General features: G+C 54.1%; 2 protein-coding genes across 2 annotated transcripts; one reads left to right on the top strand and one right to left on the bottom strand.

The window, feature by feature from the left end:
- Positions 1-6,370: 6,370 nt before the first annotated feature.
- On the top strand, positions 6,371-7,357 carry PEAK3 (PEAK family member 3; the record flags this gene model as incomplete). The annotated part of the gene is made up of 1 exon (XM_074927695.1): positions 6,371-7,357. A coding segment is annotated over one exon (975 nt), but the record flags the coding sequence as incomplete, so codon positions are not given.
- Positions 7,358-10,799: 3,442 nt separating this feature from the next.
- Positions 10,800-15,065, bottom strand: OAZ1 (ornithine decarboxylase antizyme 1). The gene is given in 6 exon segments (XM_074928031.1): positions 10,800-11,229; positions 11,356-11,441; positions 11,970-12,142; positions 12,270-12,356; positions 12,358-12,415; positions 14,856-15,065. Coding segments are annotated over 6 exon segments (651 nt in total). The 5' UTR covers positions 14,972-15,065; the 3' UTR covers positions 10,800-11,098.
- Positions 15,066-15,332: the final 267 nt, after the last annotated feature.

Here is a 15,332-nt window from a genome sequence, read left to right as displayed (position 1 = left end):
GGGAGGGGGTCAGGCACAGACCCTTGCAGCCGGGAGCAAAAGCAGATTTGGGCACTGCAGACCTGGCACAGTTTTATATGTAACAAGCATGTAAAATGTATTTGCGGGGGGAAAAAGAAAAAAAAAAAAAAAAAAAGGGACTTCTGTGGCTCATTTGGATTTTTTTTTCACCTTTTCTTCTCCATGTGCCTCAAATAAGAAGAGCCAGAATCAGTGAACAAAGCCCAAGCAGGGCTGATTGCAAGTGTGGAGCTGGGCAGGACCCAGAAAGGGTGGTTGGACCCGCTTGCACCATGTGCGGGATTCGTGCCTTTGCACTCCCCGGACCCGCTCCAGCCTGGTGCAAGCCCAAGGGAGTCCCGGGGTTCAGGCAGGCGTCAACCCCCCAGAGTTCTGCCGGGATTTGCAGCCCATCACCTCTTCATCACTACCATCAGCCCCGCAAAACCCTTAATAAACAATGCTAAACCAACTTTCAGAGGGTACTAAAGTCCATATTAATAACTAATAAATGATTAATGAGCATGTGTTAACAAACTGCCACTGCTGTTAATCTCTTATTAATTATTAATAGAGTGTTTATCAGGATGCCCTAAGCTGAAGGGTGCAAAGCCAGCACCTCACCTCCTGCTTGCAGGGAAATTGGGGGGGGGGGGGAGGGGTGTTACCAGGATTCACGTACACACGAGTGCACACACACGTACGTGTACACAGGCACAGCCAAACCCCTCCAGTGAGACTGGAAAACCGGGCACTGGGGGTCAGCACCGCAGCTCTCTGCCTGGGGAAACTGAGGCATGGAGGGGCACTGCAGTAGGGCCAAGGGGCAGGAGCCAGCGGCACTGGGAGGTGGAGGCAGGTGGGAGGGGGGTGTCCCTCTTCTAAGGAAGACTGAAGTGTCCCTCTCTGTCCCCTTTTCTGTCCCACCAGCCCCAGAGGACACCTTGGCCCCAGGCAAGGCCACCCCTGCCCATCGCCATTCCCACGAGGTGCTCAGCCAGCCCAGTGTCCCCTTGCCCGTCTGGCTGGGGACCATCTGTCCCTGTCCCCCCAGCAAAGGGGCTGCTACAACTCCCCAAAAGTCAGCCCGTTTCCCTCCTTCCAGGCTCAGTGGCTGATCTGCCCCCATGCCAGCCCCCAGTCCTAGCTTTCCCAGCATGGCACTGGAATGGGGACTGGGCTGGGGACTGGGAGCCTGCAGGGTGGTGGAAGCAAAGCAATGCCTCCATCTGCTGGAGGGAAGGACAAGGACCCTGGACCTCTGCACCCCGAAATTCCACACCCCACGTTCCCCGGGGACCTGGGGCGGCTCCCAGCATCTGCATCACCAGCATGAAGGAGGGTGGCCCTGGTTGCAAAATAACTGGGGTGCTGCCAGCGCCCTGGGCCTCCTGCAGCCCCCGCAGCCAGGGCAAGAGCTGTCGTGGGAGTAAAAGAGGAAATCGGGGCTTTTCTCTCATTTCCTGCACACACAAAAAAAAATATTGTATGGCAGAAGAGTGCCCAGGAGGTTAAGGGCTGGGGTTACAGTTTGCGCCTGTGTCGAAGGGTCTGGGTGTGCCGTGGCCTCGGGGACACCGGTGGGAGCCAGGGCTGAGCCCACCCTCTCCTGCGGCAGCTTTTGGGGGATGAATGTTGCCAGGAACGAAGATGCTGAGAAACCAGCTCAGGTGGTTTTGGTGCTCGCTGTGCCCAGCCCATGCGCCCACACAGGCCCAGCAGTGCCGCAGGTATCAGCCTGACCTGCCCTGAGCCAGGAACGGAGCATCCCCACAGCCGTGAAGTATCGAGAATAATGTCAGGAAAAAAAACACCAAAAAAATAAAGACAATTAGAAAAAATGCAATTTTCCAGCAAGTGCATTTAAAGATCGTATCTGGTGCTGGGAAGAGAAACCAATTTCCTTACAAATTAAAAAGACTTTGGATAAGTAAAACTTCCCTGCATCAGTTCCCCAAATCCCAGCCCTGCACAAAGCGGGGGACAAAGGGCTCAGCACCCCCTGGACCAGAGACTGCAACCGCCTTCCTGCAGCTGCTTTGTCAGCCCGGGACAGGCAGAGGAACCCACCGATGGATTCAGGGGTGCCCCGTGCGTTGGAGAAGAAAATTATCATTTGCTTACTAGTCCTGCCGGGCTTAGCAATATAAAATCACAGTCCTTTTTAAGGGCTTGGCTTGCTTTTAAAGTTGGCATTGTCTCCTTTATTATAATAAGAGGCGTCAGGAAATTTGCAGCTAATACTTCTGCGAAAGGCAATTTCTTTGTCGGGGCTCCTCCAGGCTTGTGCCACCTCTCTCCAGCTTGGTAGGGTTGGATTCATCGCGTTAATTCTGTAATTTTATTCCTAATGATCTCCAGTATATCTTGAAGGTAACAAGACTCATTAGGGAAAAATATTGATGCTTCTAATAGATTTACTGTTGCTTAAAACAGTTTGTAGTACAGTCGTTAACATAAATGACTTACTGGGACGAGGGACATACATACACTGACCCCGTTGCTAAGCACCATCAATAAGCCCAGGATCCTGCTGAATCTTAAATGCTCCATTTATATTTATTTTTACAGCGCTATAGCCCTAGATGACGTGTTGAGGGAGCAACACAAAGCCAAGGCTCACTGCCTGGCAGGGATGGGCCGCGGCGGCCGGGGCTGGGGCGCAGGGATGAGCAGCTCCAGCAGCAAAGCTGGCAACAGCGTGGGAAGGACCGTGCGGGAACCAGCACAGGTTGTCATCTCCCCGAGTCTTGCACATCCTCCCCGAGCTAGTGCCGGATTCATTCATGACTCAGCCCCAACACATATTTTTATCAGCTCTAGCATACGGCCTCGGCACCGCAGAAACGGCCCTCGGCGAGCGCTGCGGGTCAACAGACACAAACCGGTTTGCTGGGTGTGGGCTTGGAAATATGGATTGTAAAATACACGATGAGAAAACCATGGAGGAGAGTGGGCTCCTTGCAGGGGGTGGCTTCAGGGTCACAGGCACCCACCAAGCCCCAGACTGGTCCCCCCAGCCCTGGAGAGGCAGCCGGTCTCAAGGGTGCCCAGGTTGCTGCGGGGGTTGCACGGTCCACATCAAATAGTGAATGTATGGTGGATGTTTCCACTTTCTTCATTCAAATCCACATCCCTCGAAGCTTGTTTGTCCCCAGCCTTGGTGCTCCCAGGAGAAATCCCTGGCGCTGGCTTCCCACAGCTCTCAGCAGAGGGGCTCACCCACCCAGCCAGGCCAATTGCTAACGAGTGCTGTTGGTTAGTTGCTAATTATTTCAAGGACTGAATAGAAGGAAGGAGATATTAAAATATTTTTGAGTTTTTAGAGTGCTAAAAGAGCAACTTCATCCTAGAGGGGACAGACACTGATGGGACTTTTTTTATCAGCTGAGTCATGTCACTTCATGCTCTCTCAGCACATGTAAAGCTCTGGAAGTAAAAAAAAAGTGTCTTCAAATGACTGGGCTCCTCTTGCACAGTGGCAGCAGGAAATCCCAGAAAACATATTGAAGAAAAAAAAAAAAAAATTCCATCTCACCAAGCCATCTAGAGTAACATTACCTGGAGAGCAGGAAATTAATGATGTAATTTGGGGTGGGTTACCATGGAAATCCTCCCTTCAATATAGCCGCCATCCAGAAAGCAGCCTGAGAGGAGTGTGAAGCCTTCACAAGCAGCTCGGAGGAAGCAAACCCATTGCAACAGGTTGTACCGAAGGCATTGCAATTACTTGCAACTAGTTGCAGGAGCCTCCACAGGCAGCGTGTGGCCCCAGAGCAGCACTGGGGGCTGCCGGGGAGCGCGGCCAAGCCTCTGGCTTCCTTTAGACTTGCGAGAAGCGGGTTTTGAAAGAACATCCTTCTGCGAGCGGGGTTGCAGCAACTTGTGCAAGGCGGTTCCTGGCAGTGCCATGGCCGGGGGAGCCCAGGACAGGGAGCGGGAGCCACTGCCGAGCCAGGAGATGGAGTTGGAGCCCCCCAGACCCCCACCGCTGCCAGGGAAAACTCAGAGGTAACAAACTGCTCTGCAAACGGGGCCCAGAAAGGAGCTTCCTGGCAGCACCCTGGCAAGGCTGCTTCAGCCCGACGCTTTGCACCGCAGCAAGAGGCAGGGCAATAATTCCTGGTGCCCTGGGGGGAATGGGGGCTGAGCTGGGCCAAAGAGGGGCAAGGCCTGGAGTTGCGCAGTGAGTGATGTCCCCAGAGAAACGGGCATTTTTAAAGAAAGCCACCGTGGTTTCAGTACCGCTTGGGGCAGCAGGGTCAGAGCTGCAGGTTTGCACTGAGCTTGGCCAGGACAGGGAAGTGAAACCCCAGCCAGGGCTGGGGATGGCTCCTTCCTGCTACTCTCCTCCTTACAGGCTCTCTGCTTTTCCCTCCCCATGCACAGATCCCCTGTCCTGTCCCCCAGCCCTGGGCTGGGGATGTCGAAGGCTTTTCCTGCGCTCATCCCACACCCCTCCCACCTTCGTGTCCTCGTGGCCCCCCAACAGGGACTGCGGGGCAGATGTGGACCCGTGTGTATGTGAAGCCCCTGAGGCAGCCCCCACCCCTCAGGAGTGGGAACACCCCCAGTGCAGGAACTGGAGTCACTGGGCGGCCAAACTCTGTCTTTTGCCCCAAAACCACACAGCCAGGGCTCCCCGGGCCACTGCTTCCCCTTTCTCCTTGTTCTTCCCTTCATCCGGCACCACAAGGAGCCGGAAGCCCCCGGGGGGGCGAGTGCTGAGTCCCAGCTCCGTGCAGGGCCGTCGTGCAGGCACGGGGCAGCATGCGTGCCCGCTGCAGCAGCCTGGACCTGGGTGCCCACGGACCGTCTGCCCCCATGCCGGACACCCCGGGGGGCTGCCCGCCTCGACCCCCCAGCTCAGCCCTCATCTACAGCAACGTGGGTGAGTGACACCCTGACACCCTGCCCTCCTCCCTGCCGAGGTGCCAGCTCGGACAGAGGGAACAAACCCCACTGCTGTCCCTGTCCCCCTCCTGCAGTACCTATCCCCCTCCAGCTGGCATTGGGCATTGCTTTGGGGCTGGAAATATGCAGTGGGGCAAATAAATAACAACGTGCTTGTACTCCCGTCCTGCTCCATCTCCCACTTTCTTTCCCCCACCCTTAGGAAAGTCTCAGCCCTGTTGTGTCTGTTCCTCCCTCCCCAGGAGAGCTGCGGGCCCACCTCGTCCCCCGCAAGGCTAGCCGAGGGGAAGGAGCTGGGAGACCCCCCTCTCAGCCCGACCGGGACCGCCTGCCTCCCCCATTGCCAAAAAAGCAGCTCCAGCGAGCAGAGTCCCTCCCGGAGCAGGGGCCATCCCAGCGCTGCCGGGGTGACCCCACACGATGGGCTGGCAGCATCCCACCACCCCATCTGCGGCAGGAGGAGGGGGCTCCCAGCTCCATCCCCCCGCGGGACGGACCCTCCTGGGGACCCAAGAAGCCCCTGACCAAGTCCCAAAGCCTGGTGGACCCGGCGGCCCGGAGCAGCCCACAGAAACCCCCGTCACCCAGCACGGCGGAGCTGACATTCAGGACGGCAGATGGGGAGCTGGGGCAGCTCCTGGAGAGCCCGGCTGGGGTGTGCGGGGTGATGTTGGGGTGCCAGGAGGCCACGCTGGCCCGGCTCTCGGCTCGCATGCAGGAGGAGCTGGTGGGGCCGGAGGAGCGGCAGCAGCTGCTGGAGGCAGAGCTGGCTGCGAAGAGCTGGGCAGCGCTCAGCGTCCTGGACCGGGAGCCGTGCTGCGAAAGTGGGGACGCCTGGTATTTCCGCGTGGGCTTCACCTTTGAGCAAACCCAGCTGGTGTTTGCTGCCAAGGTAAGCAGGGAATCGGGGAAAATGCCCCGGGTGGGGCTGCGGTGCTGCAGGCAAGCATGAACTGGGAGCTTGGGCTTTTCCCCTGACCCCCATCACGCAGACGCTTCCCCTTTTTGCATCTACTTCTGCATTTGCGAAATGAGACAGTGCTGCTGGCGCAGGCCGGGGAGGCGAGGGTGACAGCTCCCACGGGTCCAAAGGACACATCAAGAACGGCTCCGCTGGGGGAGATGCCCTGGCAAGCGGTCTCGAGGGGCCAGCAGACACAAAGCAGAGGCTGGAGCAGAGCTGGCCCCTCAGGCAGTGCAGGATTAGACCCAGCAAAGCAGCTTTGCAGCTCCCCTAGGGGTTACACCCCCACCCCCCTTTTTCCCATTTCTTGCTCAAAGCCATTCTGGTGGGTGCCAGTGGGTTCAGAGGGTGCGTGGGTCAAACCAGCAGCTGGTGGCCCTGAGCTGAGGCAGTGGCCCAGCCCACGATGAGGCACATGGTGACTCCATCCTCATGCAGCTGGCCGTGCCCTGTCTCTCCTTGCAGGTCCCCAAGCCGTGCTGCACCAGCCTGGGGGTGCAGAGCTCCCTCGGGGCACACTGCAGCATCCAGCGCCTGATCGGCCGCTTCAACAACCACCTCCCTTGGGAGCTGGCACTCTCAGGAAGCCCCGGGGAGCAGAGATGTTCCCCGTCCGGAGAGGAGCCAGCCTGTCTTGCCAACCGACCCATCCCACAGGTCCTCATTTCTCCCGAGGTTCCCTACCAGACCCTGGCTGGCTTTGTGAAGGGATCCCACGGTTTGCACAGGGCCAGCCCTGGGCACTACGAACGCCTGGCTTGCCTCCTCCTCCTGCAAGTGTGCACGGGGCTGGAGCATCTCCAGGTACAGAACGTGGGGCAGGGGGACCTCCGCCCCGAGAACCTGCTGCTGGTGCAGTGCCCTTGTCCTCCCCAGAGCCAGCAAGGCAAGGAGCCATCTCTGGGGCTGTCCCTTCCAAGGCTGCTCATCAGCAGCTTCTTCAAGGTTAAAGACAAACAAAGACCTTGTTCTACCAGCCAAGAGCAGGACTGGACAAAGGGGCTTGATGCACCACCCTCCCCGGTGGCAGATGAGCTGAATGTGGGCATGCTGATCTATCAGATCTTGCATGTGGACATCTCTCTAGAGAACATCTTGGGGTTCAGAAGCAACAGACTTCCTGAAATCCCCTCCCTGTCCATCTATTCCACGGGACTCAAGCGTCTGGCCATGCTGCTTCTCCACAGAGATCCCTGCAAGAGGGTCTCCATCGAGCAGGCAAGGAGCATCCTGCAGGTCCTGCTCTGGGGGCCTCGCCAGGAGCTCTTCGCCAGGAGCAAGAAGACCCTCACCCTGCTCCGGAGCTGGGTGGAAGTGAAGAGGACTCTGCTGCTCCTGAAGTTTGCAGAGAATTGGGCTGGGGCAGTGGGGAGCCCCAGCCTCGAGGAGTGGCTGTGCTGCCAGTACTTCAAGGACATCACCGAACACGCACTCTACCAAGTCACCCAGGCTCTCTACACTCCCTAAAGGCAAGCTGAAGTTCAGCCCACCCAAAAGGTCTCCTCGAAGCCAAGAGCCCATGAGGATGTGGCCAAATCCACCAGCTCACAAGGAACGAAGTTGGTCCTGGCTGGGAAAACTCAAACCCGCTTCCCCCACAGCATGAGAATGATGAAGCTGGGACCAAACTCCCACAACATGGAGTGTGTTTGTGTTTTTATACCCTTGACCAAATTTTGTGTGATACTGTGAGTCCAGTTTATCGGAGCATCTCAGGAAAGACAGTTGGGTGGAAGCCACAGGATCAAGCACCAGTTTAGTGGCTGATTAACCCAAGTTTATGGGGCTTAGACTTTGCACAAAACCCCCTCAGACCCCTCCTGGGGCCACGAGAATAATTATTATTCATTTTAAATAATAATGCAAAGCCACACATTACAGCTCACCTTAATGCACCGTTAGCAAGGGAGATGTACAATACCACGTACAGCCTGCTCTTTTTAGAAACACTCTGTGGCGCAGTCACAAACATAAATGACATTTTAAAGGGGGAAATACAGCACCCACACAGCTTCAATAAAACCCAGAGCTGAGCCTCTTAAATACTGATCCTTTATGTGCTTCTTTGACAGTTATTACACACCCCAGTGATGTATCCAGAAAGAAAAACAAAGCCAAACTTCACTGCCCAGCAGTGATGAGCCAGAACAGCCTCGATGGCATCCAGTAAATAGCTCGGGTCAGTTTACGGCTGCTGCACCCAGGACCAGGCTGCAGGTGGGTCTCTGGCTGCACCAAGGCAGGGCCCCTGCATCTGCTGCTCGGTACGGAACACGCAGCACCACGCAGGGTCTGCGCCCTGGTGCCCAAACGCATGTGGATGCCGAGTGACCATCACAGTGAAGCACCATGCAAGGTCCTGCTCAGGTAATTTAAATTATTATTAATTAAGTCATTATTAATCCACTCGTAGCTATCACCTGACAGCAGCAAGAGCAGCCTCTGTGAGCTGTGCACACAGCGGGATGGACTGTCCTGGCCTTCCCCGCAGCTACCGCTGGGGCAGCCCTGGCATGCCCACGGACAAGGGTAGGGGTACACCAGGCTGTCACCAGAGCCCGAGGCTCCGGTGATTCCTCCTAGGAGTCCCCGAGCTCAAAAAAACCCCCAAAACCTTTGTAAACTGGAGCTGTGACCCACCCCCAAGATGAAACCCTGACAAAGCAGCAGGCTCCCAGCTCCCCTGGTCGGTGGGTTTCTGCCTCCTGCCCTGTCCACTAAGCATGGGCCAGCAGCAGCCTCATCATTGGGGCCGAAGAGCCAGCCAAGCCCTCAGCCCCTCTGTGCGAGGCTCCGTGCGGAGTGGGGGGCCATTCCCTCCCAGAGCAGCACCCAAACCCAGCTGCACAGCCTCCCTGCCAAGGCCAGACAAGCAAGGGGGGACCAAACAAGCTCCCCAGCCACACAAACCCTGTTGCAGTCACCATCCAAGTACAGCCGGTCCACAGAAACGTTGTTCAAATTTCAGTATGGGCTTTGGGGCCAAAAACATGCAGGGTGGTTGTCCTGGGGAGCCCCAGCCCTCTCCTGTAGTATCTCGCCTGGCTACAAGATGGCAGTAAAGCCCGTGGCACGGCAGCAGCTCACCCAAAGCCACCTTGGGCATCTGATCCTGGAAAAACAAAGACAAAACCTGCTTCTGCTGGCGCCTGCAAGCCCACCCCAGCCCCAGCCCCCGAGCACCCCCTGTTTCTGGTTTACACCTTGGGTGACCCCCGCCCCTTCTGCCAGGAGCAACCTGGAGCGCCCAAGGTCAGCGGAACTTCTACCAGGGACCACATCCATCTCCACACTCACATCCCTGCGGAGAGCAGGTCACAGCACAGGCACAGCACTGCAGAGGAAAATAAGGATTTCTCTAGAGAACCAGCCTATGAACTTCAGAGCTTTGCCAGTCGAGTAAAGGAGGAACACCCCCTCCCCAGTCATGCCCACTCCCTCTTTGCTGGCCTTCAGCACTCCAAGTTCGCAGCTTTCCAAAAAAACCCCACAGGAAGAGCACGGTTGTACAGCTGCAGAAAAATTGGCACAAGACCTGTGGGAAGGAGACCTCTCCCACACACCGACGGCAGCACAGCCCCCAGCCTTGGTCCCAGCAGAGGTGACAGCCGTGCCCCACACCGTACCCCGGGACACAAGGAGCAGAGCACGGCCCAAGCTGGCGCAGCGCCAGCGAGGGGCTGAGAAAAACATCTGAAGCCAATTAAACAGCTCGAGAACACGGCCCTGTCACGGTGTTGCTCCTTTAACAACAGGCTCTCTGGGAACATGGCGCCATCCACACCCCCCCCCCGGGTTACTTTGTGCTGCAGATCCCACTACAGGAAACAATCTGTGGAAATAAATCCCCACTACGGGATCTGCTCCCTGCTGTGTCTCCGAGAAGGGCGTTTCAGGGATTGCGATTTGGTGTATTTGATGGGGTTCCAGCGCTGCTCAGCCCAGAACAAGTGCCTGGGGATGAGCCGTGGGGGGATGCTCAGGCCCCCTCACACCTTTCACAGCACAGAGCTCCTCACGCCCAGCTCGGCGGTGTCAGGCCCTGGCAGAGGACACGCTCATGAAGATCATGTGCTTCTATTTACACTCACAGCAGAACAGCGTGGTAAATCCACCATCCCAGGGATTCACTGCTCCAGGGTTGGAAGGGAAAGATTAATCTGCTGAAACAGCACCAAGCAAGCCTCCAAAGCTGCAAGTGTTAAGTACTGAAAAAAAAAAATATTAAATACAAGGCTTTAAAGCTTTGGAGACTTCTCTCTGCTAACTTCAGCACAAGTTAATTGCAGCACTACAACAGCTGCCATTTTCCCTCCTGTTCAGTATTCTGAACACTAACGTAGGGCTGGGGACCCCAACAACAGGCACCACTTGGCAAGGGATCCTTCTCCTCACCCCCCCAACTCTCCTGTTCTGGGGGCCACCCAGCCCCAGAGACTGTTCAGCTGTAGGAGTGGCACAAGCCTTCATCCATCACAGCCACAGAGCTCATCAAGCCAGGCTGCGAAGCTGTGCAGACACTGGCCTAAGGCTCCACTGACCCTAGCAACGAGACTTCAGGTATCTAAGTCACATTTTTACACTCAAAAGGGAGTTGAAGCTGACAGCAGCTGCAAGCTGCACTTCTCAGCATTTCACTTGCTACTTCCCAGCTAACACATACCCCAAAGTATCCCATGAAACACTGAGCAGGGATGCAGCGATCCTAATTACCAGTAGAAATGGACAACCTGCTAATTATCTCACTAAAAGCAGGCTTTTACAGGATTGCTAGATTATTTCAAGTCCTGGTGGATCACAGCCACGAGTCCCAGTCAAGCAAAGAATGACCAACGCCTTTCCATACCTGCAGCTTTAATGGTTGGGGCAGTTCCAGAGTCATCTCTTCAGAGTGCAAGTCTTAAACAGCTTAAACCAGCAATAAAAAGTAAAATATAAATTTTTATTTAGAATTAAAGCAAATACTTCAGTATCACAAACACAATATTAAACTTCAAGAAATATACTGCTAATTTGGAGGGAGCATTTATTTGCACAACCACAACATGCGCACAAATCCAGAAAAAGATGTGGAGTCTGAAATTTTCAACATCTCACCACCAGAGCAGTTGGTCACAATGTTTCATACAGAGTTATATATACTGTAATAGATGTTGACAAAATTTCTACAGAATCATCTTTATAGACAACAAGAAAGCTCTAAGAGGCAAACATTGCGATCTATTCTTCTTCTGATGAGTCTCTCTCAAACGTGTAGGCCATGAAGCAAGCATCTGGTCTCTTGGGGACAAGGGGATGCCCTGGTCTCACAATCTCAAAGCCCAAAAAGCTGAAAGTACGGAGCAATGCAGCTAGAAAATAAAGCAGAAAACAAGTTTAATCCATTTGATACAGTACAATGATTAAAGCATCCACCAAAAGCAACTTTAAATACTGCACTCGCATCTCTAGAGACGGTGCTGTGAGTTCATACCTACCTCTATCATCTCTGTTCTTGTGGAAACAAATGAACACATGATCAACTCGAAGCTGTTCTTCAGCAAACTCTAGAAGAACTGCAAAACTGCAAGACAAATACGAGGCATTCAATGGACATGGGCAAGTATTTCCTTCAGGGACAGCACGGCCTGTGAGCCAATCTGCACATGAATCCACAGGCACAAGAGGCCAGTGGTTGGACACTCAGCAACAGGAGATCCCAGAGCCCGAGGTTTAACTTGAGGCAGAAATCTAGGCCCTCGGTGACACAGAAAACATGAGTTTCCTGTTGCAGTTGAAGGGAGATCTGCAGTGACAGACTCAGAAGCAGGCTGGTGTTTTCAGTGGATAAAAGCAGCTGCTCAGTACCTGGGAGCAGCCTAAAGTCACCCACATTTTGGGTTGGTTTTGCCTGACAAAACAGGTACAAGCAGCCCTCAAACCCCAATCACATAGTTGCAGCCTCTTACGGGAGAGCAACAAGCACGGTAATTAGACTTGAACTTTCAGACCAGTGGAAGCAAACACCAACAACTGTAAAGTGTTATTCCTCCCTACTGACAGGCCTTCAATAGAGGCAAGTTAAACCACAGCTGCATTTTCATCTACCCACCTGTCTTTGCTCCCTTCAGGCAGAGCACCACTGGGAATTTCTATATAGAGGTTGTTGTTGTTCAGCACTGCTCTCCAACTAATCTGTTTGGCATCTGTAAGCCGTGACTGGACATTCAAAATTCTTGTCCTGTTATTAGATGTTAGTTCTTCTGTTACATTCAGCCGATTATCCTGTAGCAGTAATACGGGCAAAGTTATTTCCAGTTTATTTTGGAGAAAGAATAATTCCCATTAATAGGCTCAAGGCAAGAAACGCATTCAAGCTCACCACAGCAAGCTGCTTATTATTCATACTCACCGAATAAAATAAATTAGCTGAAAGATTGTGATCCCTCTGACTATTCCCTCGCCCACCTGGGATCTTCAGGGGTGGGTGAGGGACATCAGGAGCACCACCGAGGCCCCGGACCCAGGTTACTACAGCAATTGAAGGGAACCCTGGAACTAGAAAGGAATCACAGTTAGAGGCAAACAATCTTAGACAAAGCCCTGCAAATTCTAGGTTTTAAACAGTGATCAGATGGCAAGATTTAAACAAAACCCAAAAGCACGGCCAAAGGAACTCCTCCCACTGCAACCTGAGCAAGTGGCAAGACAAAGGATCCTCCCGACCAGGGACAGGCACACCTGCCTCACGCCCAGACCTATGAGGGTCAGAAAGCTGCTCCTGCAGTATTTTGAGGGAAAGACTAAGTTGGAGATGAAAATCCTCTCAGCTTGAAGCAAGCAAGGTGTATTTCCATACCAAGGCAGCAGTTTGCCTGACCTGATCTCAAGAGAAGAACCATTTCACTATCACACATGCAAGATCCCATTTTCTCCCCTTGTTCTCATGAGTTTGCACAAGTATTCTGGCCCAGCAAGTTAGGGATCATTTTTCCCCATGATCTATGGCCCTAATTACCTTCGACCTTTGCAACACCACTCTTGGCTTGAGGTCAGAAAATTACATGAAGTAGTCTCACAGATGTCACTGCCCCAAGTGTGTATTCACCATGCTCAGAAGCAAACTCATCAGTTTTAACTTTGAGCCCACACCTGAGTATTTGAAAAACTACAAGCCTTTCTACTGAATTCTTCAAAGCAATTTTACACCGCTCAGCAAAGTTCAGTGCTCCAGGTTAAGAACGTTATCCTCTTAAGATATGAAACATCTTTCTTGTACACACGCTAAGTTTCACCCCATCCGTATAAGCCTGCTTAACCGAATAAGCCTTCTACTGTACTAAGAGCAAACGCTGCGCTGCTGGCCCCTCCCTCTGCACCATCCTTCACCCTGCAGGCTCACTCTTGAGTTGCGTCATCTCAGCAGATGCAGCAATCGAGGCCCTTAGGGAAATTTTCACAATCGTCCTGTCTGTGAGTGCCAGCAGCCATTTGCAAATCAGAATAAACATGTACAAAATAATCCACCATTTTGCACAGTTCGGACGAGTTTGATTTTTTTTTTTTTTAGTGAGCTTGAAACTTGTGATGAATAATCTGTATGAGAAAGGCACTGAATGGCCATATAAATCAAATATTATATGCTGGAAAGCATTAGTAAGCACAGCGACTGCAAAGTTTTATTAAGAAAATTAAAATTTGTGCTCTCAATTAAACGAGTGTTCAATCCATTATTTTAGGGTCTTTAAGAGAGAGACACTTTTCTTTAGTACTAGCATTACGTACTTATTTTACCTCAGAATGATTGCAGAGCTATGCATTCCTGATTACCCTTACAAATAAGCCTTTAAGCACCCTGTCCAGAAGTGGGCAAGGGCAATCCTTTATACAATCTCACCTCTCGCCCCATGAAAGGCAGCGCGTATGAACACTGCCTACACTCTGCAATCAAGTATTTCAGAGCAATGTTTATGTGCACTTACTCCTCTTGGAAAAAAAACCCAATCTTTGATCAGCAGTCAAGCACAAGAATGACCGTCTAAAAAAATTTCATAGTGTACATACGAGGTCTAACCATGGCTTCCTTCATACAAGGCAGACTGATGTCTTAAATATCCACCACTCTACACCGGTCACCGCAATTCAGGTTATTTTGTTGTCAGCATCTATTAGGATTGTTTAATCTTCTGGTTGAGTTTTAAATTAAGAGTTCTCCTAACACTCACGTTCCACTTTAGGCTCAGTACCCTCGATTAGTTTTCGAGAATACCTACGATTACACAAAGAGGATAAGGGCTTTCAATCCTTTGATATCTTTGCCTAATTGTTGTTTTTTTTCCCCTCCGTAGGAGGAAGGCATCTCCAGGCCCTGCCTCCAGCCCGGCTTTTCTCTCTAGGCACCTTTCAGCCCGCTCACTTGCTCGGGCGCAGCTCACGGACCAGCCGCCTCCCAGCAGGGGCCGGTGGGTGCTGTGCAAGGCTTCCTCCCACGGTTATGACAACTGCGGAGATGCGATGGGAGCTCTCCCTGCGGACAGGCGGCAGCTAACGTGGCACATGGCGGGAGGCACCGGCCGTGTGAGGTGACTCAGGGGGCGGCGGCCGCGGGCAGGCCCCGCCGGGGGAGGGGGGGACGTGTCGCCCGGCACGGCGGCGAGTCACACCGGACCGAGACGGGGGCGCGGGTGCAACCGGTACTATAGCAGACAGGCGCCGCCCTGGGCGTTCAAAAAACCCCTTTTTTTCTCTCCCCCCACCTTCCCTCCCTCCTTTTGCTGCGGGGGAGGAGACCAGGCCGCAGCGCCCAGCGCTGAGGCGGCGGCGCGGGCCGCCCCTCCCCCACCCGCCACGGAGCACCCCTCCCCTCCCCCCGGTCACGGGGGAGGCGACCGACGCCGGAGGAACGAGGAGGAGGAGGATCAGGACGGGCCCTGAGGGGAAGGGAGGAGGCGGCGAGCGCCCAGCGGTGCGAAGGCTGAGGGAGGCCCCAGCCCCTCACCTGCTCTGTCCGGTACTGAGGCTCAGCACAGCGGGCATGATGGTGCTTTTATTCCCCTCTTTCTCTCTAGCGAAGCAGTGACTGTTGAGTATCCGCTGCAGGGAGGATTTCACCATCCGGCCGCTCTGGTCCGAACCCCGAAACCCTCCGCTGCCTCCCACCGGCCGCTCTCCAGGCGCTGCTACACAAAATGGCACCGCGGCTGCAGTGGGTTCTTATATACCCTCCACGGCCACGCCTCCCGCCTTGGCCACGCCCCACGGATCGGGCCACGCCCCCACCCAGGAAAGGGCTCCTGCCCGGTGAACGGCCCACTTGTCCCTTAGAAAGCCTCGCTTTCCATTGGCTGAAGGGAGCGCAGGGGGCGGAACAGCGAACTCTTTTCCTATTGGCTGACAGCGGGAGGGGGTTCAACATTGGTCAGAAGAGCAGCGAGACGGGAGGGGGGGGGAGCAGCGATCTCTGATTGGCTACGCC

This window comes from Athene noctua, chromosome 27, assembly GCF_965140245.1.
Source record: "Athene noctua chromosome 27, bAthNoc1.hap1.1, whole genome shotgun sequence".
Taxonomy (NCBI): domain Eukaryota; kingdom Metazoa; phylum Chordata; class Aves; order Strigiformes; family Strigidae; genus Athene; species Athene noctua.
Note: the sequence above shows the minus strand (reverse complement) of the source record. Positions and strands in the feature narration are given on the sequence as shown.